At 42.4% G+C, this 26,190-nt stretch overlaps 1 protein-coding gene across 2 annotated transcripts in view; it reads left to right on the top strand.

Moving 5' to 3' along the window:
- The window catches only part of DAPK2 (death associated protein kinase 2), a 96,771-nt gene that overhangs the window by 37,217 nt on the left and 33,364 nt on the right, over positions 1 to 26,190 (top strand). For both annotated transcript variants that reach the window (XM_044980891.1, XM_044980890.1), the window contains exon 3: positions 14,199 to 14,420. In XM_044980891.1, the coding sequence (XP_044836826.1) occupies positions 14,199 to 14,420 (222 nt within the window). The remainder of the gene's footprint in view (positions 1 to 14,198; positions 14,421 to 26,190) is intronic.

Genomic DNA, 26,190 nt, shown 5'->3' with positions numbered 1-26,190 from the left:
TACCTTTTTCTCTTCGCAGTTGTTTCTATGCCTGTCAATACTCTGCCACTGGATGACAGGCAGCCTTCAATGAGGGTTCAGTGTTGCTCTGTAATTGGATGCTAAGGAGTTTGTCAGTTCTTTCCCACCACAGAACCTGCCATTTTCCCAGGAAACTAACTCAATATTGGTCTGAATATCCCATCCTATGTTCTCAGAACAGTGGTAATGAGAGATTTATTCCCCCGCTGCCACCTTAAGTTTCCTCCCTTCTGCACTGGAGCTGCAGAGGGAATAAACAGCATAGGCATTGTGCTGTCCTGCTACCTAGGGTGGATTCTCATCAGCTACTTGTAACAGAGAGATTTTAAATGAGACTAGAAAGTTACACTGAAGAATAGAAAAATCCCTGACAAACAAAGAAATTGGCTGCTTAAAGAAACATGCTTACTCTAGGTCTTGTGGATATTTCTAAAGACTTGAATTGTTTGCTAGCTTTTTAAAAAATTTTCTCCTCTTCTTTCACTTCTGCCTGAGCAAGCTCTGGCCCATGTGAACCAAGGGGTTGTTGATAGTTGAATGTCTCTTCATAACACAGCATTGGTTCTATCTTTTCTGCTCTCAGGTGCATTATATAAGTGATGCAGCCTGTACATGTTAAACAGTTTTTGACCTTTAAACTGAAGGTACAGAAAGATTATACTAAACCATTACACAAATATTATCTATACACTAGCATGCCCAGCCTAGCAACAGAGAGAGATTACCCCTATCAATCCATCCATTACTTCTAAAAGTGTCAGCTCTGACCTTCCGAAGTTCTCTGGACTCTATTAATTGTCATTCCAGTTGCTGACATTCTTCCTCATCACTTACTGTGATTAGGGAAAAATATTGTAGTATGCATGTTTTATTTTTGTGCTTGAGACTATATAAAATACTTGTCAGATTATCAGGAAATGGACAGAATTGCTGGACTAGCGCATATTACTGCAGCCTGTGATCTACTCCTGCAAGTTCAGAAGTTGAGAAGGGCCAAATCTGCTTGGTCATTACCTGGTTGGGAGACTTCCAAGAAATACCTGGCTACTAAAGAAAATGCTGCTGGTGATTCAGTAGGTGGCACTGTTCCTTCCAAGTCACGATTCAGGCAGTGTCCCACTGTGGTGTTGGGTGTTGTGTAGCTGAGTGCTATAAAGCCAATATCCTGATCACTTAATCCCTGGCACTGAATAACCCACAGCATTGCTCAAAAGAGTTGGTGGTATTCGCCCCAGTGTCCTGATTCAAATTACAAATGGGTAAGGCTACGATTTTGGCATGGAAATTTTTAGTACGTTTCACAGCACAGGTATGGAAAAAAGTGATAAGTCACAGAAAGTTAACCAAAGGATGTAATTTTTGCTGCATCAACATACACAACATCAGCATTCATAAGAACACAAGTGATACGCACAACTGAACCACACTTCCACCTCAATGGTAGCATGACTTCTCTCCAATGGGGTGGGGCCCAGCTTCCCTCCTGCTCCCCCTTGGGTGTGTGACCTGGCACAGGGGCACAGCCCCATTCAGATTTGTGTCAGCAGCTTCCCATCAAGGGACCACTGGGTCAAATCTGAGTGGTACTGCAACCTCATGTGCCAGGTTGCCATGCCACTCGGTTTGGGGACCTTCTCCTTCCTAGCTGGCCCTACCTCCCAGTTGGTGCCCCTGCCAGTGGTACACACCATTCATAATATGTACATGGCTGCTGTCACTACTGTGTGTGTACACAGCTAAACAATTATCTGTACAGATTTGTATTGACTTCAGCGCATGACATGAACTGCATTTTGGAAGGGCAATGAAGGGAGCACCTAATCAAATGGGTTTTACAGCCATTTCCAAGATTGTGTGGCCTGTATTCACATTCACGATTTCCATGGCCTCCATGACAAAATCGTATCCCTATAAATGGGTAATTTCTATTCTGCCTATTCAGCTTACTTCAGTGCTTCTCTTTTAAAGGCTCTGTATGCCACAGCAGTAGCTACATTTTGGTGATGGGTAGAGTGATCCCTTTTTTTTATACAGATTGTGATAGTTTTGCCTAGATTGCAAAGGTCTTTGGAAGATAGATGTTATAGAATTGGCAGTCAGTATCATCAGACACCAAGTTTATCGGATGACACCAGGAATTTCCAGTCATTTATATTAAATCTTAATCTAAAACAAGAAGACTTGAAATAGCATCATAAAATGAATTAATAAAAGTAAAAATATGGCTTGTCAGTGAAAATGCCATGCCGTACTTGGAACTGACTGACAACTGACATTTCTGATCTTTCTCAACAAAATAATATGTCTTTAACAGAATAAAAAGCCAGTCCATTTTTAGAAGCGTAATAGGGCAGTGCAGTGACACAGCCTAATGTCACCTGACCTTGTTTGGCTGGAAGTATTCTGACTGCCTCATGCCTATAGGACCCCCTCAAGTGAAAACAGATTAGTCATTTACTGCCTCCATACGTGTTTTCTCCTTCCCTATCTCAAAGGTCTGTTGCGAGGGTTAGTTCACTGTCTGTTAAATACTATGATATGCTTAGATGGAAGGTTCAATAGAAGTTCAAAGCTTTATTAGTATTTTGTGAGTTTTATTACTCTCTCTCTCTCTCTCTCTCTCACACACACACACACACACACACACACACACACACTCACACACACACCCACCCCTTCTCTCTCTGTTTAGTAGTCAAACAAAATTCCTAATAAAGCCATGATGTTTGAAAGGTGTTCTATCTGTGTAGAACACTGTCTGTCATGGCATGCTATCTGCTTTCTGGCTGTTACTTTAAATTCTGTAGCTGATAGATGATATTTAGCCTGCATTCTTCATTTGCATGACTCCATTCACATTTCTTCCAGAAAAACTAATTTCTTCATAGCTCACAGGAATTATCAGGAAATGTGTAACATTTCATTTTTTAAAGCTGCTTATGCATTCATTTGTAGTGTTATCAGCAGGTTTGATAGATCCAGTTTTACTATTTACTATAAGGTCTTTGTTCCATAAAATTGCATTGGAGTAAAGTGACACTTTCTTCAATGACTCTTCCAGTACTTAGATTTATTTTCCATTGTCGGAAATACCATGATATATATTGTTACTATGTATTGTGGTCAGATTAAACTCTCATTGATGCAATTATTATGATTATTATTTATTAATTTTATTTGTAATGCCGTAGTTCCTAGGAGCCCTAGTTGTGGACCAGAACCCCATTGTGCTAGGTGTTATGCAAAAAGACTGTCCCTGCCCCAAAGAGCTTGCCATCTAAGTAGCTTAGCCTGAAATGGATTGCTGGACCTCACTATATAGTTTGCTGAGGTGCTTTCCGTCTGTGATCACTAAAAGTGAAATGTGTTAAAAATTCTGAGGCATTCTGTTTTCAGAAAGTCATAAGTGTGACCACAGAGATCTTCCAGGAAATTCCTTTTACATATGTAGCTTGTGAACCATACATGATTTATGGCTGAGCCATGTGTCCTAGGAAAATAAAAACTGAAGGAACAGCTAGTGGGGAATTATCAAAATGTGTGGCTGCCTCTCTGCTGGGACAAACGTGCAACTTAAAATTACCAGCAGAATTGGCTAGGCAGCTTTCAGGGAATACAGAGAAAGAGAGGAGAATTTCTGACCAGCAGTAGCGTAATAATACAAATTCCATTAAGAGCACCAGAAAGGTTACTTAACTGTGAGAAGACAGCAGTGTTAGAGTTCCTGTGGTTTAAAAAAAAAAGGAGGGCTTTGAACAAAGGTTCTTAAGGGTTTAACTTTGAAAGCCAGGCAACTATAGTAATTACTGAGGTATAAAACTATGTAAACCTTCCCACCTCCTAAAAAAGCAAAGGAGAAACAAAGAGATGGAGCCTGATACACTGAGGAAATGGTAATAGGATATAGAAATTTCTCAACTTCAAGTCACCCGTTCAAATGGAGCCTGAGTCAGTAGTAACAAAAAGGCCATATCTGAAATCTGTAGCATCAAAACTACCACCATAATTGATATTAATTGCCCCTTATTTGAATTTGGCACGGAGTGAATGGGCCATAAAGATTGAGCTACCCTCTCCCCTCTAGTGGTGGTCTTTTCAAGTTACATAGATGAGTCCTACTTCTCGGTTATTCTGGCACCATTCACTAGCATTACATTTACTTAAATTATCTGTTTCTTTTAAAATGCACAGGAAAATGTTAAATATGCATAGGGAACCATTTTATATTTACTAGAATGGATTCCGTGCTATCGATAGATCTCCAGATTATTCTAACACACAAAATATAACTAGATTGTACTGTGCAATGTGACCCTTCAATGCTGCATAGCCATCATGGGATTCTTCTCAACATTACGTGATACTAGATACCATTAGGTACTAGTTACCTGATTGCAACTGACTTTGAAAATCTTCCCCATAATGTACAGTATAAAATGAACTAATTGGTTGCTCTCAGTAAACAAGCATAGATGGATATGCTTATCTTCAGATTAAAAATAGTATCTCCTAACTCAGAGGATATATAGCATGGGATGGGATTTTTAAAAAAAAATTGTATAGATCAGGGTTGTCAAGAGACCAAACATTATTTTTATTCCATTAAATAGTAAGAGAGCCAACAACTGGCAAATCCTGAAAAGTCTGGCAACCCTAAAATTAGCCCTGTCACAGGCATTGGTTAAAGCATGAGTGTGAATTGCATCAATGGCCTCTTCTGCCTGACACAACCTTGGGAATATGCACAGTAGTGAAATATCAGAGCATCCTGCTTTCCAGGGCCACATGGATTCCCTGCCAACAATCAAGATGATTCTTGGAAATAATCTAACATGTATATTGATTTTATGATACTGTTATCTAACTGACAGCTGGAAGTCCATACATACTTTCCATTCTTCAGTGCTTCTAGTGGTTGTCTTTTAAAAATGTATTCAATATTCTCATAGAAATTTTTTAAAAAGTTCCCCTAAAGGGACAAATATGTAAAACAGTGGCCTAATAGAGAGTTTCTGAAGTTTCTTTGTCCTAGAGGTTAAGTTATTAAAGTAAAAAGTCGTAAGTATTTTCTCTCTAAAAGATTAAATATCTTATTAAAATTTATATAATGCCTCTCCATCCACATAGATCCCAAATTACATTTTAAAAACTGTATATACTATATCACTGTGTAATTCCTTTGCCCACTGCAGATGTGCAGCCACTGCTGGGGTGAAATGTAGCAAGTGTTTAACAGCACAGTATAGCCTATGTAAAAATAACTATTCTGGCACAGGTGATTTGGTTTTAATGGATTTGTCCTTGCGTTTTCAAAGAGATCCATAATATGGAGTAGAGACATTTAACTGGTTACAGATGATCTTTGGTCAAGTGTTCCCATTCAATGTTATTGATTTGGCGGCTTATGTGTAAAGAAGTTGCAAAGTAAAAAGACATATATATTTGTGGTATCCCCTCCCAAGCTTTCTGTTACATTTAAATCTTCAGTTTAACTTTTTTATTCTTCTGACATTCAAAGTTCCCTTGAAGTCCCTTGGCCCAGAATGTGACTGAACTGTGTCAAAGCCAGCTGGCTGGCATACCAAGCATAATTGCTTTAACTCAGCTTCTATCTTTAGTGAAGTGCACATCTGAGCAGGAACTGGACCACAGTAGGAAGTTAAGTTTAACCTTGCTAAACATAATAAACAAAACACACACAAAAAAGGAAGTGGGGGAAGGTCATCTTTGCTTCCCTAAAAAGGCACATTTTTCTGTCTCCTCCACAGTTTATTGAACTTTACCATGTATAATATCACTGCATCAGGCAGAGATAAAACACCAAAATTACTTACAGCTGCACACTACCGCTTATCATTTCTCTGTCCCTTAGTCTGACGCACTCTGTTTGTCTCAAGTGGAAAGGAAAGAACAGCCTGTTCAGGCGTGTCAAGGGAAACTGGGACATTCAACTTTCTGCACCTGTTGTCACTAGAAGGCCCAGTAGGTTTACTCTGTGGTGCCATTCAGATGCAGGAAGGGTCAGAAAAATGACTGGAAAATTGTGCTTTGCTCAACATATTTTGTGTGCTCTCTACGTACGTCCTGAGCCATATCTGCTGGCTTTACAGACCCTCTGCTCACCTAAATTACTATTAGCATTTCTTTACAGACCCTCTGCTGAGCTAACTTACTGTTAACATTTCTGAATAAAAAAACGAGCTGAGTTCTGGTCTGCCTCATGCAACAACAGAATTGTCAGCCATGTTCTGATTCCAGAAGTGGAAGCAGAAGGAAGCCCAGCTCAATGCTTGTGTCCCAGATTGAGTGTGCTGGGCTGATGATACGAGAACTCAGCTTTGTGACTTTTAAGCTAGGCTGGGCATATGTGAATAGAAAGGTATTGAGAGAAAATAAAAATGAGAATGATTACAGTTATTATTGGTATGACAGTAGTGCCTCGGGGCCCAAACTGAAATCCAGGCCCCTTTGTTATAATCCATGATAATTACACCTCTACCCCGTTATAACACGGATTTGAATATAATGCGGTAAAGCAGTGCTCTGGAGGGGCGGGGCTGCGCACTCTGGCAGATCAAAGCAAGTTTGATATAACGCTGTTTCACCTATAACGTGGTAAGATTTTTTGGCTCCCAAGGACAGCGTTCTATCGGGGTAGAGGTGTATGTTATCTTTTAGTTCGAATTTAGTAGCAGTTCCATTTTACAGATGGGAAGCTGACACACAGACACTGTGACTTGCCCAAGGTCACACAAGAAGTTTGTGGGGGAGCAGAGGCTTGAACCCATGTCTCTGTCTAGCACCCTAACCACTGGACTATCCTCCTTCTCCTGAGTCCCAGCCCATTGCCTTAACTGCACAATCCGTCATTTTCTGACTACAGTCAAACTGTACTATATGATATACCGGTAGGTGTTTTCTTTTGGCTTCATATCACATCTTTCACGGGTATACCAATGTCTAGAAGCCCCTGTAAGTTGATTCCCGACTATCTTATAGATATTCCAAATTGTAGCATTTTTTAAAAAACAGAGTATAAAAACTGTAACTTAATCACTTCCAAATGTATGTTTGTGATATTTGAACTAAAAAAGTTATCTGCTCTTCTCAAATCACAAGATGAGTCAGCTGCCTGACAGGCCCGTCCCACAACCAGGGAAAGAGGTGTCTTTTTAACAGTGTCTTTTCAATATTATTCATGCGTTTGCAACATATCAGGATGGCCACACTAGGACGCAATATTCCTGGAATAGAAGAAGAAGGGGGGGATGCCATCGCATATGTATATTTACATCTTATTAGAAAGGCTGTTTTTATTCTGTTTCATGGTGATGTTACTATTGTTAGCATTGCTGTCTGCCTTCTTGGGATGCCACAGAGCATTTCGTTCACTCCACTCAGTTTAAGATTGCCCCTCCGAGACCAGAATTAAAAATAACCTTTAAAAAAGAGCAAACCAAACTGGTGGTGTCAATCATTCTGGTCTTTTTGTTGCCCATAAACTATGGGATGATAAAATAAACTGCATTTTGTACTCATCTAAATTTTGCTTCTAAAATGAAATCTAAATACATTAAGCACTGTCAATGTTCCCTCTAATTTTTTACATCCGTGTGCGGAATGAATTTTGTTATGTGCATCCATGTGGAGGTGATGTGTGGCGGGGGTGGGGCTGAGGGGTTCGGAGAGTGAGTGGGAGGGAGGGAGGGCTCTGGCTGGGAGTAAGGGCTCTGGGGTGGGGTCAGGAATGAGGGGGTTTGGGTGCGGGCTGCCCCGGGGCTGTGGTGGGGAGAGAGGACTGTAGTACTGCTGTCCAAATATTTGAGGAATTCAACAAATTTCACTAGTTTAAAAAAACAGGAGCAAGGGTCTGTCTCTGGGATTATGTTGTGTGTGTGCTGTTCATATCGCTATGTAGGACTTCAGTCATCCTTATTTCACTGATGCATTAGGAAGTGTGGGCTTGTGTTAGAGCTCTTGGCTAGAACTTGAGAGATCTGGATTCATTTCTCAGAGTTACTAAAGATTCTGTGTTAATTTAAGTAAATGACTTAATCTCTCTGTGCTTCAATTCCACATATGTAAGTCATATTTCCTTTCTCCTATACCTTGTCTTGTCTAGATTGCAAGCTCTTTGGGGCAAGCACTGTTTCTTACATGGTGCAGGGGAGATGGGTCTGTTATTTTGGTCAGGGTCACAAGGAAATACTGTAATACAGATTTTTTTTTCTGGCTATATGCTGTCATTTTTTATGATAATTAACAAGGAAGCTAGAGCACATTCCTGGCAGTGAATGTCAACTGCTATATGGTGAGAGGAAATCCCTTTGATGTCATAAAAGATAATTTTTATGAGGTTTTGCAAGAAATATGAACTTTGGGTAACTGAGACACAGGTTCTGTCAGTGTGTAAGGAGAGCAACAGGTTGGCTTTTATAACCATTGACTGAGATTTTTATTTTCTCGTCTTTCCCCATCCCTCCCTCCAACTCTTAGCTTTTGCCTTAATATAATGAAGAATATCCCTCTCTTATAAAATAATGAACTGGTGGTGCAGAAAACCATTAAACACTAGCTGCTGTTTTGTGCCGTTAGTCGTCAAGAACGGTCCAAAAATGCTTTGATTGTCCAGTGATACTGTAATGAAGACACATGGGATCTTGGCAACAAGTATATATAAGGTGAATATATTTGCATCATATAGCAAGAAGCAGGGAGTGGGAAAGGGGATACACTTGATGTTAATGTGAGAAAAAACCTGAAAACGTTTCCAAAGTCAGTGTATGTATATGAGCTATTCATAACGTCAGTGCTATTCCATCAACTTTTTCTGAACATCTCTGGCTAACCAATGGTGTACTTGGCTCCTTTATGCCCCCTTTTCATTATTTTCATCCTCTTTTCAACTGTCTCAAGCCCTTGGACTGTCCCTATATTCAATAAAGTCCATGTCTCAGGAAGCCATCATTTTAATTTTTTTGTAATAGTCAGCACCCCCCTGGATTATAAATACCTATTGGAAAACAATTTTTGTGCTATGTAACTGAAAACTTGAAAGATTTAAAAAAAGAACAAAAAAACCCAAGCTACCCAACACTATTTAGGATAAATACAAGAGTGTGTGGTGTGTACACATCTGAATCAGTGGTTACATAGTGATTTCTCTTCCCAGAATTGTACTAATAAAATTGATGACGCAGCCATGAAGACAAGGAAGTAAACAAAGCCAGGGCTAGTTCCAAGTTCCTTTAGAAACACGTGATCAAAAAATCCTGCCTGGAAAAGAATACTCTGGTAGATGAGTCCTAGAAAATTTAATAGGAATTAAAACAATCAGGTTCTATCAAATCTTGTAATAGAATTTTTAAAGTAACCTATGGTATTCTGAAGCAGGAATCTCATTCTCTATTAAGTTCTGTTGTGGGGATTTTGCATAATGGTAAATTAAAGAAGGGAGAACTTTATTAACACTAATAGTCTGTTGTCAAAATTCTTTAAGCAGGTAGTTGTAGATTAGTCTAATCATACATCAAGTCTAATGCACTAAAAGTCTTCTAAATAAATAAATCTTCTAGCCCACACCAGAAATGTTTGGAATGGCTCTAAGGTTCATAAACACATCAATATGTTTTTATAAGAATCTGAAATTAGTGAGTGAGATTTTGCCCCATAGTACCTAGACCTTCAAGGGCAAGCTAGGGCCAAGGGAAAGTTTTAACTCTTGGTTTCCTTGCCTTCTGTAGATTTAAGACTGACTCCAAACAGCTGTTTCTGTGTTAATTATATAAGGTACTTAGAGTGTTTCATTGTAAGGTACTGAATGTAATTGCAGTGTGTGCTGCATAATTTGTATTCCCAACTGCACTTGCATACAAGCCAGCGAAGGATATAATAATGTTGAATATCATTGCAGCTCATAGCTTCTCCGATGTAAGTGAAAGCCTGTAATCTTAGGTGTTTGCATTTAATGAGTATGTTTGTGATTGTTATAAAGAGATCCTTGCATAGAGCGTAGTCCATAAGCTCATAGTAGAAACTATGGAACTACCTGCAAGCTTGGGGTATAGTACCCTGAACAAGGATATACCTGATATTGAACAAATACACTTGGGCTAGGATCCTACCAATTCATGCTCAATGGGGTGCTCAAAATTATAGTGTGCCAGCACAAGGGGGAGTGGATGCTGCTCATGGGTATAAGTGAAGTGAAGTGCTAGGCATTGTCTTTTATTCTATGCAGTATGAAATCTTGCATCTCTGCTCTTGCAAGTAAACTGTATGAAAAGGGACCAGGGCACGAGCAGAGAGTGGGAGTTTCTGAAGAGATACAGGTTTAAGCTTGATTCTCCTCTTATTAATGAGACCACAGCTTTGAACTCCTCTGTAGGCCTCACTCCTGCTATTAAGCATGAGTAATTTTTGTCTTCACAGAAGTGCTCTCATTAATGCAGGATCAGATTCCCCCTGCACCCTCTATTAGAGCTGACTGGACCGGAGGACGACAATTCTGTTTCGCAGCAACTTTCAAGTTTTGTACCACTTTGGAACAAAACCTTTCGAATGTTTCTGCAAAAGTGGAATCATGTTGAAATGTCCATTTGCAGATTGAAACTTGAGCTTTTGGAAATGTGTGTCTGAGTCTTCCTGTCTCTTGGCATTTAGGGCACTGTCTGGGATGTGTGAGACCCACCCTGCCTGATTCAGAGCAGAGTTTTTAATCCCAGATGGATCTGAATCAGGCAGAGCAGTGACTTGAATCCAGGTCTCACACATCCCAGGCTAGTTCTCTAACCAGAAGGCTATAGAATGTTAAAGTATCTCTCCTCTGTTCCCCCACCTCCCCAGAAAAACCCACCCACCATTCCCATTGAAAACTTCATTTAAACCAATACATCTCCGGAAAATGTTTTGGCTTTCATGATACAGCATATTTTGGCAAAACTTAGTTTTACCAAAAATGTTCAAACCCACTCTGCATTCTATATAAGTCACCATTTTTGTATACCTCTTGTGCTTGGATGGAACACCAAGCCTTTGATGTTAACTACAGATCCAAGCCTCAGATTGCTTAATATTTTGTATCCCTATAATGGGGTTCATTTGTCACTATCCCAGCACATATACAACAGCACGTTTTCTAAACATTCATCCTATTTTTCCCCCAGCCATAAATCAGTATCAATATTTTGTGAATTCCAGTGGGGATGCAATTATGTAACAAAAAGTAGCTGCTAATATTGGGAAGTGAATTTCGTCCTGTACTTTCCACATGACAGCATTGTCTCACCAGGTCTCCACGTAACAGCAATGTGTTGCTGATAATGGAAAGATAAATCAATATTCCTGAAAGCACAATCACCTTGGAGAAGCCCCTGAGATGGCCTATTTTATAGTTTAAAAAACAACTTTGTTTAAGTGGGTGTTGCCCATTTGTATAAAAGTTCAGCATTTTCACCAGTAAACTTAACTCTGCTGAACTGAGTGATACCAGTAAACAAATTAAACCCACTATGAGTGGAGTAGACTGACCACTTCCTCTTTCTAATTGTGTCTGAATTCCCTGCAGCCTAATATGGAGGTATATCTGAATCTGGTGAAATGATACCTATTCAGCACTGTAATTTAAACAGAAGTGGCGCTGGTACTAGCTAGAAGAGCTGTGTGAATCCTGGTCCTTTTGATTGGCAAAGGTTTATGCCAGCATTTTATCTGGCTTTATCCTGCTCTTTCTTTCCCCCCCCTCCCCCCCATGCCCCAAGTTCAGCTTTGAGTTTTGGTTTCAAAAAATCTGAGTGAAACAACTTGAAATGTGAGAGATTTGTATCCAAACTGAACAATTTTGCACAAATTCTGTGTGGAGCCTTAAATCTGGACAGGCTTGGGAAATTCAGGGACCCTTTTGATTGAAGTCTGAATTTGAAGTTTGTAATGAAACCTAAAGTTGGGCAAGGTTCACTTGGTTTCAGATTTTGTTGTTAATATTTTTCATGGATCTACCTACCAACCAGCATTTTGTGCACAAGATTAATATATGCTCATACACATGTGCTTGCTGCTTTCTCTGCTTAATATGAACAGTGAAAATTTCCATCAAGCCAAATAATAAGTAATAAGTGTTTCCATTTAAATCTATTAAATTATCCTTGATTAAAAGCAACATACTTTTGTCACAGCACATTTTTTAGTCTGCTTTTCAGATCCAGTTGAAGTGACAGTCTACTACATCATATACAAGCAGTGTTAGTAATTAAAGGAAGCTGATTTTAAGAGGAATCTTGCTAGCTTTCCAAATGCCATTTATTATTGTTGCTAGGTGAAAGCCCATGGTGTTGTATGGTTGTAATTTGTAAAGTGTTAAAAAAAAAAAAGCCTAAAACGGCAGAGAAATTAAAAATTGGAAAGTAACAGTCTGAGAGTCCCAATGACAATTGACCATGGTGATATTCTAAACAGAAAGCTCTCAGCCATGCTTGTAGCTGTTTCCATTGCTTCACACTGATTCAACAGACATCCTAGGCTTTAGAGTGATATTCCTGGAAACTTACATAGATTATGAATAATAATTATATTTTGGTAGCACCCAAATGAAATCAAACACCCTTTTGTGTTAAGCACTGTAAAAACACATATTGAGAGAGTTCCTGCACTAAATGCATAAAATCTAAATAGAGAAGACAAGTAGGAGAAAATAAGTGTAATTCCCATTTTATTGATGGGAATACTGAGATTAAGTGATTTGACCAGGGTTATACAGGAAGTCTGTGGTACAGCCAAGAATTGGACTTGGATCTTCTGAGTCCCTCCATTGGCTGAACCGCAAGACCATCCTCCTTCCATGTTTCTCTATTAAAAAAATTTGAGTAAACATGAGTGGTTCATGTACATTCCTATCCTGCTTTGTAAACCTATTATGTTTTTTGCATGGCTAAGCATATATATATACACACACACACATACTCACACACCACTGATTTCTTTGTTCAGAATAAGTTATTAGAACCAAAAAGAGCTGGTTAGAGAGTCACATGAATAACCCCTCCATCTTGTGCAATATTCCTGCCTCAGACATGGTCTTTCACTTTGTCCAGTTATGAGAACCTCTCATAAAGAGAAACGAAATGGAACAGCTATCAGCTGTGTATCCGAAGTGACAGCTCTGTGGTCTAACAATGCGTCTTGGGGGAGCTAACTGAGGAATGGAGTCAGTGATAATGACCTCATGCAGGTTAAAACGAGAAATTCCCCTGCACTTTCCTGTTAAAGGAAATGTCTCATTTCACAAGGCTCCCATCACGTAAATGAGACTGAAACATGTAGGACATTATACTCTGTATTAGTGATCTGATCTCCAAGTGTTTCCTTTTTTATGGCATGGGAGAAAATATTAAAATTGGGACTGGAATGATGACCTCTACATCTAGGAGCTGCTGTCAGGAAAAGTCTGCTTGCAACTGCAAACAATTGCCTGCCGTTTAAAAGTTTGATGCAGTGAATTAGACCATTGTCCTGCTAAGTATCAGGGAAACTTTCTCCTTTGTTTAAACTGACATTAAGAAACTGGCATAGTTTCAAGTAACACTGACAGTCAGATTTTCAAGCCGAGTGCGATAATGTGCATGGACCAGCATCTTACACACACAAACCTGCACTTGTAAGTGCAAACTGGGCACTTGTGTCTAACTATCCAGTTACAAAGGCTGGTGTACTCTTTGAGCCTTCTGAAAATTATACCCTCCAGGTGTGACTCAAATGTGTGCACTAGATATTACCAGAGCATCAGACGGCATTCTATATTTTGTGTACTTCCTGAACTTCACTTAGCAAATGAAGGGCAGTTTGGACTCACTTTAAATTTTCTTGTTTTTGATGTCATGAGCTCTCAGACCTTGATGATTTAAAAAAATTCTTTGAGGCTTGTATCTAGGATCCTCCCTTCCATTCAGACAGGTTACTTTGTTTTGCAAGCACTGCATTAAAGTATGGTGAGTGCACAGCATGCAATTTATTAACCCAATCCTGAAAATTGTTACTATAGCAGTAAGAATAAGGGTTATTCACCAAAGGATTTACCGGTTCAGACCCTGTCTATGCAAGCTAATTCTGGGAGCTTCATGGTATTGCCCATGGGATTTGTAAAAGCTTTAATTGTAATTGCTGTTATAACTTTGTCCTTACAGTGGCCAGTTTGCGATAGTGAAGAAATGCCAAGAGAAAAGCACTGGAGTGGAATACGCTGCTAAATTCATTAAGAAGCGTCAGAGCCGGGCCAGTCGCCGGGGGGTGAGACGTGAGGAAATCGAGCGGGAGGTGAACATTCTGCAGCAGATCCTGCATGCCAACATCATCAAGCTGCATGACGTCTACGAGAACAGGACAGATGTGGTCCTTATCCTCGAGCTGTGAGTAGAGGGATTTCCTATTCTCCACTATAGGATGAGGCAAATGGGAACAGGAAAGGGCTGTGGAGGCCTCCTGAGCACAGGCGTGTTCTTAAAAATGGAACTGCTGGGCCATCGGGCTAGAGAAACCATCAGCAGACCTAGACAGGAAAATAGAATGAGGTCACCAGTAAACAGCCTCCCCTTAATAAATCAGCACACGCTCTAGAGACAAATGTGCCTGATAGTCATCTGAGGTCATTGCTGCCGAACCAGCGAGTCCTGTTGGTTTGTGAACACAGAGATTATCTAATGTTTGCTCACTGCTGGCCTAACATGTACATTTAGAGGAAGTGCGAGTATCTCTAATAGGGTCCAGTTTCTTCAGTTCCTCTCCTGCTCTGCCCACCCCAAGAAACATCCAGTGCTCATCCACCCCTCAAACGCTCTGCATCCTCTTGAGGTTCCTGCCTCTTTCACCAGCCCCATATTTTTCTTACTTTACAAAAGAAAACTTTAGTTTACAGGTGGTGCCCCGAGGCCTAGAGCTCTGACGGCTCTGGAGCACTAAGCATCACCCAGCACCGTTCTCGCCTCCCTAGCACCAGTTCTGCCTTTGCTCTTTTCACTCATGCAGTTGAGAATGGGTGAGCAGGTGATGGGAATCTGATTATAGACAAATGTGTCTGTGTCTCCCTTGGTTGGAGAGTTGGGGGCGGGGAAGGAGGGAGGAAGTTATTTGTGGGTATGGTCGGAGTTGAAGCATGGAGGAAGGCTCATGTTCCAAACCTGTCAGAACTGTTAGGGAGACAGGCAGAAGTTTGGACCAGTTTGTAATGTTCTCCAAACCTGTTAGCCCATCCCTTATTGAGGAGTTACACAGTAGTAATAGAATCCCAGCCCGGTCAGCAGTGCACACTTGCTACTGTGTTTGTTTTTAGCCCATTGCTGACTGGTTTGATTAGGTTGAGCCTGTTGTAGTGCCCCAGGTAGCACTGTACACTGTCTCACTTGCCTTATCTGGCTTTTTTGAATTAGATGACTCCTTCAAAGGCTTCTTAAAGCAGAATTGTCTAATAAACAAATGATCTCAAAGGTTATAAGGAACCCAATGGATCGGGGTAAAGCAAGGATCTGTTGTATTAATTTAGATGGAATAAAGGGGCCCAAATAGTCAAAAATGTTAACATGATCCTGGTATTGTCTGACATTAAACAGTTGTAAATAAGATTCAGGGTTTCGTACACAGAGACCTCACCGTGATTAGTACCGTGGCAAAAACATTATTACAAATCCTTTTTAACCTTTTATTAAAGATACAGAAAAGAAAGAAAAAGCATTTGAAATGTAAAGCATTAAAGCAGTGATTCTTAACCTGGGGTGCACGCACCCCGTGGGGGTGTGAGATGCGCTTTCTGTGGGTGCGAGACATGCCAGTTTTTTTAGAAGGTAAATCGTTGAAAACACAAATTAAGCACAGGCACGTAAGTACAACTACTTTGTTTCATCAAACCTATGTATTTATTAACATTATACATTTCTTAACGATTACTGTAATATACAAACAAAAATATATCTAGGTTTAAAGAACTGGCCTACTTCAACAATTTTTAATAAGGGGTGTGAGAACATATTTTGATTTTTGATAAGGGGTGCGAGAATGCATTTTGATAACCCAAGGGGTGCAGGCTGCAGAAAACGTTAAGAACCACTGTGTTAAAGAATGATTTCATTTAACACTACCCCATGATCCTTTTTCCGTTAGCTTTAGAGAATCTTTAGAGGGGAAAAACCCTTGTCTGACAGTGGTGTTTAAGATGGTGGTAACTGTCCTTTTGTGAGGGAAAAAAGAAGGTAATTGAGATGGGCTGGAACTGTTGTTGCTGCTGTTAAAGTCCAGTCCAGTTTCCTAGAAGGCAAAATAAGACAAACACACACAAAAGGGGAGAAAAAAGAACAACAAAGACAGAAAATGCAGCTTCTGTGTCTGATGTTAACTCTCACTTGCAAGCTTGCTGCTGGAGAAACACAGACACAGCACCTGGTCTTATTGTGCACTTCGAGACCTGGCAAACTTGTACGGTATTGGACTGTGTAGGGCATTAGTTCTAGCTACCTTTTTGGTCACGGGCTTGCAGTAATGTTGCAAAATGTGCAGTCTTGGCCAGCTAAGCTAGATTCGAAATAGGAAGAAGGAAGACGGAGAAGGATGGGGAAGAGAAGAAATAAATTGAGGAAGGAAAAGAACCCATTGGAGGGGAGAGCCAGGGATGGGGAACTAAAGGGTATTGCAAAAATAGCCCATTGGCTACTGCCTGTAGCAAAAATCCCCCACGGCCTGAGACTGGACACGAGATGGGATGGGCTTTGAGTTACTACAGAGAATTATTTCCCAGGTCTCTGGCTGGTGGGTCCTGCCCACATACTCAAGGTCTAACTGACCGCCATATTTGGGATCAGTAAGGAATTTTGCCCTGGGCCTGGTTTGGCAGAGACCCTGGTGGGGGAAGGGTTCACCTTCCTCTGCACTTGCAGGTTTAAACTAGCGTAAAAGGTGGATCATGATTTGAGGCTGTCAGTAACTCAGCCAGAGGTTAGGGGTCTATTGCAGGAGTGGGCAGGTGAGGTTCTGTGGCCTGCAGTATGCAGGAGGTCAGACTAGATGACCACAATGCTCCTTTCTGACCTTAAAGTCTATGAATCCATAGCAGTGAGTTTCAAAGCCCAGGTCAACTGACGCAGGCTCTCAGGGTTTGTACTACAAGGCTAAAAAAGCAGTGTAGCAGTTCTGGAGCCTGGGCTTTGAAACCACTGAGGGGGTGGATCTCCAAGTCTGGGCTGTAGCCCAAGCCCAAACATCCACACTAATAATTTTAGCTCTGTAGCATGACCCCCTCAAGCCCAAGTCATTTAACCTGGTTTCTGAGACTTGCTGCAGTGGTTCTTTTATTTTGCTTTGTTGTCATACAGTCAGTCCCAGGCGGTATTCAGGAATTAGCTGGAGCAGTGGTCATTTGGCTCCCTCTCTCTGGCCTGGAGTGGTCAGAACATCTCTCAGGATTAGAACAAAGATTCAGGGTCCCAGGAAATGTTGGGGGGGTGTAGCGGGGTGGTCACCCGCTCCGGCCCTGAAAGGGTTACAGCCAGCCCTTGGAGAGGGCTGGGGCTGAGAGGAAAAAACCTAGGCTGATTGGGGAAAGGGTTACCATCTAGCCCCCACTTTTATAGACTAATTAAGTTTTTGACTCCTTTTTGTACTTTTTCCCATCAAAATGTATTGTTATAAGTCATTGTGACATTTACTAAATGTTCACTTGCTTCTTACAGTAGAACTCACAATTAGGGCAAATGGGTAGGCCCAGTCATTACAACAGATCCTGCTTGCATGGATCCCTTAAATGAACTGATCAGATGATATGCACTCCAGAGCCGACAGTATGCAGGTAGCATAGAGCTCCTTATCTTTCACCATGTATGACCACACCAGTACCACCAAGATAGCCCTGTGCTTTGGATGAGATCAGCTCATTGATGAAGAACCTCTGGTTGAAGCTGAGCCACAACAAGACAGAGGTGATGCTGGTGGGCATATGAAAGCATTTTGAAGAGTTTGCAGCTACAATGCAGTCAACTTTGGCTGAAGGTTCACACCCACAATCGGTCAATTCAGTCCATAGTTTGAGTGTGCCTGGATTCCTTGCTGAAGCTAAACTCTTTCATAGCAGCGTCTGAGAGTAACACTTAATACCATCTCTAGTTGGCTAAGAGCCTCTGTCCCATCCTGGAGAATGACAACCTAGCCTCAGTTATTCATGCCTTCGTCACTTCTTGGCTGGATTACAGCAATGCGATATATCTGGGCATGAAGCCATCAGCAATTAGGAAACTCCAACAAGTACAGAACGCTGCAGCATGTCTCCTCAGCAACTCAGACAATCACAAGAACCTCAAAATTGTCCTCTGTTCTATATTGACACTTCTCAAAGAATATTGAGTCAAGTTCAAGATGTCTGTCCTTATCTTCAAGGAGAAAATTAGATGCCTTAACTATTTTAGGATCCAATTCTGCATCGCCTCCAGTGGGTCACATTCATGTTGGCTTTGGAGTCAAACCCTTGGGTGAACTGCTGCAATGTATCTGAAGTTTAACCTGATGAAGAATCAAGGACAATAGAATTGCTGTGAAATCCTATTAATAAGTAAAGCTGGTTTCCCATGGTGCACTGTGATGATTCAATTAGAGGAGAGAATGCAGTGCCTCTTAGGAACTGTAGTCCCGTCAGAGAGCCTGGCCAATAGAGGAGAATGTAGGGCATAACGCACCTGCATTAAAGCACCCATGATTCATTGCGACAGTACAGCAAACATCAATTTGATGTCGAACTGACCCAAAACAAAATATTTTGTTTAGATTTTTCCATGAAAAAATTTGATTTTGCAGAAATTGCATTTTCAATGGAAAACTGCCAATGAGCTCTATTTAATTAGCCTTTTGTGGTGCTCTGCCCCACCATGTGGTAGACCTGAGTGTGACATGTACTTTCTCTCCTTGAGTCAGCAGGAGCTGGAAGTGCTGCAGAGAGAGTGTCTCTGGCCAATGAATGGGAGGGAAACTCCTGTGTCTGATTAGGGGTACAGGTGAGGACGAAGGTAATGGGCAAAAGAGGTAGTGGTTGTTTCTGTCCTTATCCAGAAGGATAATATCCAGAATAGCTGAGGGGAAATGTGGATCCTTGGAGTTCTGCAGCTTCCTCACACAAAAAACCCTCCTCCTCCAAGAACCAATTGCACAGATTGTGTAAAACGTGCTCTTCATCTAGTGTGTGACCTGAAAGGAAAGAATGGTTTGCAAAACAAGGCTAAGCATCATCTGGCTTCAGATTTTGCTTTTTAATGCAGACCAGTTTGTGCTGTTTAAAAGGACTGAAAACAATTTGACTTCTTCACCTGCTTCTTGTCTTGGATAACCACAAACTTTTACTTGTGTGTTTGTATGCTTTACCAATGTATAGCAGCGGCAAGCGGGTGGTGCGCTTGGGAATCCTGTTAACAAAGCCTTGAGTAGGAAGCCTTCATGTGGCATGACTTGGAATTGTGAGTTTGCATTCAGGGAGTTGCCTTTATGTGTAAGGTTAATCATCATGTCATCAGCAATCCCTCTATGTAAGGTTAATACTGCTAACAATAAAGGAGTGCAAAAATCCCTCTCATGGGAGTTTATTCATTGCTAGGACAGTATCAAAATTCCTAGTTCCAACAGTAACCAATAAATTAGCTGTACATCTTCTGATCCAGTGGCACTTAGGACCTTCCCAATATTAGGGGCTTTATCTTATATATGCAACTGTGCCACCACCACCACCACCAAAAAAAAGTGTCCCAATTTTTTCACACTTGCAATCTGGCCCTCCTAGTGGTGCTTTACCCATTGATCTAGAAATACTTTTCCCCAGGCAACATCTCTGGATGCAAAATGACAGAGGGGTCCAGCCAGGTATTTCTAACACTGCATTGCCCTTCCTACACCAATGGAAAATGAGTGCAAATAGTTGATATAGCCCCCTTTTGTAGGTAGATTGGGTGGTACTGCATGCCGTTCTATAACACACATTCTTCTGCTCACATCAATTTCTGCTTCCCAGTGCCATTGTCACTGTATATGTGACAATTTGAAACGGAAATGCTTCGGCTTCCTGGCCTTAGATTGTAAATTCTGCAGGGCTAGGAACTTGTCTTACACTGTGTGTGTGTGAGGTGCCAGGTAATTTTACAGTGCTCCAGGAATGATTAAGTTGTTTGGATTATATACTTGGACTGGGTAGGTGGGTGGTTTGGTTTGTGAAGCTGGTAGTAATCTCAAGGTGAGCACCACAGACATGCAAATAAATGTCAACATCAGGGATTTCCTTCCCTTTGTATAGCACAAAGCAGGGTAGGGAGAGAGGTGAGGAAGACCATGTAGAGGAGAAATGTCCTTCCACAGCCACACCACAGGAGCTCCGTTTTTGTAGCAATGGGGAGGACTTCGGCATTCACTACTGCAGGAACAAACCATCCCGATGTGTAGGAAGAGAAGTAAATATGGCAGGCGACCAGCTTGGCTTAACAGTGAAATCCTTGCTCGTCTTAAACACAAAAGAACAGCTTACAAGAAGTGGAAGATTGGACAAATAACCAGGGAGGAGTATAAAAGTATTGTTCAGGCATGCAGGTGTGAAATCAGGAAGGCCAAATCACACTTGGAGTTGCAGCTAGCCGGAGATGTTAGGAGTAACAAGAAGGGTTTCTTTAGGTATGTTAGCAACAGGAAGAAAGTCAAGGAAAGTGTGGGCCCCTTGCTGAATGAGGGAGGGAACCTAGTGACAGAGGATGTGGAGAAAGCTAGTGTACTCAATGCTTTTTTTGCCTCTGTCTTCACAGACAAGGTCAGCTCCCAGACAGCTGCACTCTGCAGCACGGTATGGGGAGGAGGTGACCAGCTCTCTGTGGAGAAAGAAGTAGTTTGGGGCTATTTAGGAAAGCTGGACGAGCACAAGTCCATGGGGCCGGATGCACTGCATCCGAGGGTGCTAAAGGAGTTGGCCGATGAGATTGCAGAGCCATTGGCCATTATCTTTGAAAAATCATGGCGATCGGGGGAGGTCCCGGATGACTGGAAAAAAGCTAATGTAGTGCCCATCTTTAAAAAAGGGAAGAAGGAAGATCCAGGGAACTACAGGCCAGTCAGTCTCACCTCAGTCCCTGGAAAAATCATGGAGCAGGTCCTCAAGGAATCAATCCTGAACCACTTAAAGGAGGGGAAAGTGATCAGGAACAGTCAGCATGGATTCACCAAGGGCAAGTCATGCCTGACTAACCTAATTGCCTTCTATGACGAGATAACCGGCTCTGTGGATGAGGGGAAAGCAGTGGATGTACTATTTCTGGATTTTAGCAAAGCTTTTGATACAGTCTCCCACAGTATTCTTGCCAGCAAGTTAAAGAAGTCTGGGCTGGATGAATGGACGGTAAGGTGGATAGAAAACTGGCTAGATGGTCGGGCTCAACGGGTAGTGATCAATGGTTCCATGTCTAGATGGCAGCCGGTATCAAGTGGAGTGCCCCAAGGGTCGGTGCTGGGGCCGGTTTTGTTCAATATCTTCATTAACGATCTGGAGGATGGTGTGGACTGCACCCTTAGCAAGTTTGCAGATGACACTAAACTGGGAGGAGTGGTTGATACGCTGGAGGGTAGGGATAGGATACAGAGGGACCTAGACAAATTAGAGGATTGGGCCAAAAGAAATATGATGAGGTTCAACAAGGACAAGTGCAGAGTCCTGCACTTAGGATGGAAGAATCCCATGCACTGCTACAGACTAGGGACCGAATGGCTGGGTAGCAGTTCTGCAGAAAAGGACCTAGGGGTTACGGTGGACGAAAAGCTGAATATGAGTCAACAGTGTGCCCTTGTTGCCAAGAAGGCTAATGGCATTTTGGGTTGTATAAGTAGGGGCATTTCCAGCAGATCGAGGGATGTGATCATCCCCCTCTACTCAGCACTGGTGAGGCCTCATTTGGAGTACTGTGTCCAGTTTTGGGCCCCACACTACAAGAAGGATGTGGATAAATTGGAGAGAGTCCAGCGGAGGGCAACAAAAATGATTAGGGGGCTGGAGCACATGACTTATGAGGAGAGGCTGAGGGAACTGGGATTGTTTAGTCTGCAGAAGAGAAGAATGAGGGGGGATTTGATAGCTGCTTTCAACTACCTGAAAGGGGGTTCCAAAGAGGATGGATCTAGACTGTTCTCAGTGGTAGAAGATGACAGAACAAGGAGTAATGGTCTCAAGTTGCAGAGGGGGAGGTTTAGGTTGGATATTAGGAAAAACTTTTTCACTAGTAGGGTGGTGAAGAACTGGAATGGGTTACCTAGGGAGGTAGTGGAATCTCCTTCCTTAGAGGTTTTTAAGGTCAGGCTTGACAAAGCCCTGGCTGGGATGATTTAGTTGGGTTTGGTCCTGCTTTGAGCAGGGGGTTGGACTAGATGACCTCCTGAGGTCCCTTCCAACCCTGAGATTCTATGATTCTATGATTCTACTCAGCACAGCATGTCTGCCTCGCCCCACTTCCCAATCTGGGCAATGTAACACATAATGCAAAATGACCTAAGCAGCAGTAACTCTCTCTCCCTGTGTCACTGCAGCTTGCTGTGGAGGTGGGCATAGGCTGAGGTTTGGTAGGAGGCCTGCCAATGACATCCCAGCAGAGCACAGCACTGTTCTTACAGTGCTATTGAGGAAGCATAGACAGACACACAACACAGCTATGTCCATACAGGAGCGACAGTGTTGTCCAGGATGGTCCCACTGCACAAAGCAGGGGGGAGGGTATTAGAATAAGTAGCTGATCAAGCAATTTGACTGACCAAATGAATGTAAGTGTTGGGTACTATTGAAAATCATCCCCTAAATGTGTCACTGCGACCTTTTTCAGATACATCCTGTAGCTGTGCAAACAGCTCACCGCATAATGGTGTGAAATTCTCCACAGGCTGAAGCTGGCAACTAGCAGCATTAAGTGGTCACATGCTGCTGATTTTAGTGGCTTCCAAGAGTGTCTGTTCCATCTCAGTATTGTTTGTCAGCCACTCTGACGTGCTGTAACTGGTATGACATTGACTCAGAACAAGCCAATCATCACAACTTAAAGATCCATAGAAAAGTCCATGCTGTGCTGCCTTTGTTGGAGCTGAGTACAGAACAACATGTCTGTTTCTCCCCACATTTAAGAGATTTGCCATCAATTTGCTGGTTTCAGTGTCATTTTCAAGAAAATTTTGCAACTGTTTATTGTCGATTACTGAGCCAAAAGAAATCCCCCACTCCCAAAATAATTCTGTTTTTTTTACAACAGGGGTGGGAGATGCTCAAAGCATCTGGGCTTGTCTACACACATACTAGCTCCATAATAACTAAATCAGTTTGAGTTCAGACCTTTAGTTATTTGGGTGCAAGTCTAGGAGTAGCCCCTCTTATTTCAGTGTAACTCAAGTTGGTAAAACAGATGTAGTTATTTCAGAGCGAGTATGTGTGTGTAGACAAGCCCTCAGAATCATCAGAGTTCAATAGAGCAACAAGGGAGTATGTCAAACGCCAGCACCTTAAATCTATTCTAAAAGGTGCCACTTTGAGGAAGCAGAGTCCTTATCCCACAGGGAAATGGGGAACTGCAATGAGTGTCTGGCCACGCTCCTGATCTAGGGAAGTTGATAAATGATAAGCAGGGGAAAGCAGAGAGTGGAAGAATTGCATGTGCATGTACGTCAGACCCATAAGGATGATATGAGTGGAAGTAGCTCTTTTAACAGGTAGAGGCTGCTGGGTGAAATTCACCACGTGCAGAGGGCTAGCACAAAGAACACTACTTAAGGCTCATTGCATAGGCCTTGTGATGGCCCTTTGCCCTGGAGTGAATTTCACCTGCTGTGCAAGGTCCTGGATTGAAGTCATGGAGGGAGAGAAAGGCTTCCTGTGTCTCGGAGTCCATGGCAGTAGAGAGCAGCTGTGCACAAGGGGACAAGTTAGTATCATTCCCATCTCTGAGCTGCGCGATTGACTGCAACAAAAATTAAAAAGGAATGAAGTTGGCCATTCCCCCACCTATCCATCAGCCTCTGAAATAACAAATTGTTGGGGGCACTGTAAGAATGTAGGTGCCAGGCTAAGGGCTCATCAAACACCTTTTCCCCTTTAAGAGTAATTATTGAGTATTTGGAAAATAGTGTAATTTGTCTAATTTATTTTCAGCTTTCTTTTCACTGAGACACAATGACCCAAATTTACCTTAATTATAAGCTTGTCAGGGCAGGGACTGTGGGTCTTTGGCTTCAAAGGCTGACTCAATATCTTTGATTGTGGTGGGGGGGATGACAAAAGTTGGGGGAGGGGGCTAGCTCCTCCCCTCCCCTATGAAAATGTTGGGGGGGGGTCTGATGTATGTTTCTGCCCCCACAATATTTTCCATCCACACAATATCTCATGGAGGGAAGACCTGGCTATGTTTCCGTCCCGCATGCGTGCACTGGGGCTGGAGGGGAGAGCGGGACGCAGAGGAGGGGCTGGAGAGGCCATTGGGATGGGGTGAGGAACAGTGCACTGGCACATGGCAGGGGGCTTCAGTGCACAGGGCAGTAGGGAGGGGAACACAAGGTACCAGCTGCTGAGGAACTGCTATAGGAATGTCAGTATGAACTTCCTGGATGCCCATTCCCAGCCTGTAGCCAGCTGTCCCCACCCAGTCTCAGTAGCTCCCCTTGTTCCACCTTGTACCTCACCCAATTCCACCACACCCCAGCCCCCTACTTGATTTATTCATAGGGTATTTACAGGAGGATTTCCAGTACCCTGAGGAGAGAGGTGAACCTATCCCCAACCAAAACTTGCTCTGCCGTTCCTCCTCTGCAGACTAGGTTCCATCAATGACAAGGGGACAGGAAGAACTCTGCTAAGTCGGCAGCTGATACTTTCTACGTGCAGCTCAGCAGTTCCACAACTTGCCCTTGCACCTGGGGGGTCACCCTGGGACTGCAGCTCTTTGTTCTGTTTCCTCCATTCTTGGCCTCTTGGGTCCTGCCAGCTCTCAGCCCTGAAACAACAGTCTGTGTTTGTGGTGGGTGTTGAAGTCTGTGTACATACAACAAAGTGATCAGCTGTTTCCAAGGGATAAGAGGATAGCATCACTCCCTTCTTACTAGCTTTTGCTGGAATAGCCTCATACTTCACAACCAGGATAAGGTGCCAGCTGCCAAATGCGGGAGAGAAGAAGCTGTGTGGAGGGAAAGACTGGGGATGTTCTTCTTGGCTAAGGTTCTTAGGGCAGCCCGGGAACCCACAGTCTGCTGTGTGTGCCACCAGTTCAAAAAATGCAATCATACAGATATCCAGATGTTGTAATGTGTATCTAGGTGCTGTGGTACATAAGAGTGTTGAGAGCATTTTGCTGTGGGTTCACTTGTAGCTGTCTAAAGGCACTGTTTTCAAAAATGTTTGGGAAATCAGGTGCAGCTGAGGAGGAGTAGGTTCTTCTGCCATTTTGTCTCTTTGAGCTACAAGTTAGGTGGTATATCTCTTACTGAACTAACAAAGGTATTTTCCCCCTTGTGGCAATGTTTGGGTTCAAGTTACAGTTCTTTCCTTAGAGAAACATGGACCAAATGGTTAAAACACAGGTCTTTTAGTCTGGGGACTTGGATTCTAGTGAGACCTGTGCAACTGACTTACCAAGTCACCTTGGACAAGTTACTTAAACTCTCTGTAATGTGGGGACAGTTCTTTCCTACCCTACCAGGCTGTTGGAGAGTAAATCATTACTGTTTATAATGATTCTTTGCTTCTTAGAGGAGGCTATATTTCTGTGGTGGTTTTTTATGTTGAACTAGCTCTGTGAGGGGTTTTAGTTTCACTACCTCACAAATCTTCCATTTACATGTTTGTTTTGCCTTTGCATGCTCTATCTCAGAAATTTTCTCTCCACAGTCTATTCCTGCCAGCCTGAACCAAGCTCAGTGTGAATTATAATGAAAAGGGGGCACTCACAAGAGGTGAGGGCACCCTGTTACAAAGCAGCTGCACCAAAGGTGGACTGATGCCCACGCTCACTTTTCCAGGCCAAGTCGTCCTTGGTGAGTGGGCTGGCGGGTTTCATGGAAGAAAAGCCCATAGGAAGAATGTGTGTTCAAACTGTAAAATTCCAGAAGAATTCATGACAAAGGCCCAAAATCGCTGCTTCCTGGTGACAGAGCAGCGGTGCC

Source organism: Mauremys mutica, chromosome 11 (genome assembly GCF_020497125.1).
Source record: "Mauremys mutica isolate MM-2020 ecotype Southern chromosome 11, ASM2049712v1, whole genome shotgun sequence".
Taxonomy (NCBI): Eukaryota; Metazoa; Chordata; order Testudines; family Geoemydidae; genus Mauremys; species Mauremys mutica.
Note: the sequence above shows the minus strand (reverse complement) of the source record. Positions and strands in the feature narration are given on the sequence as shown.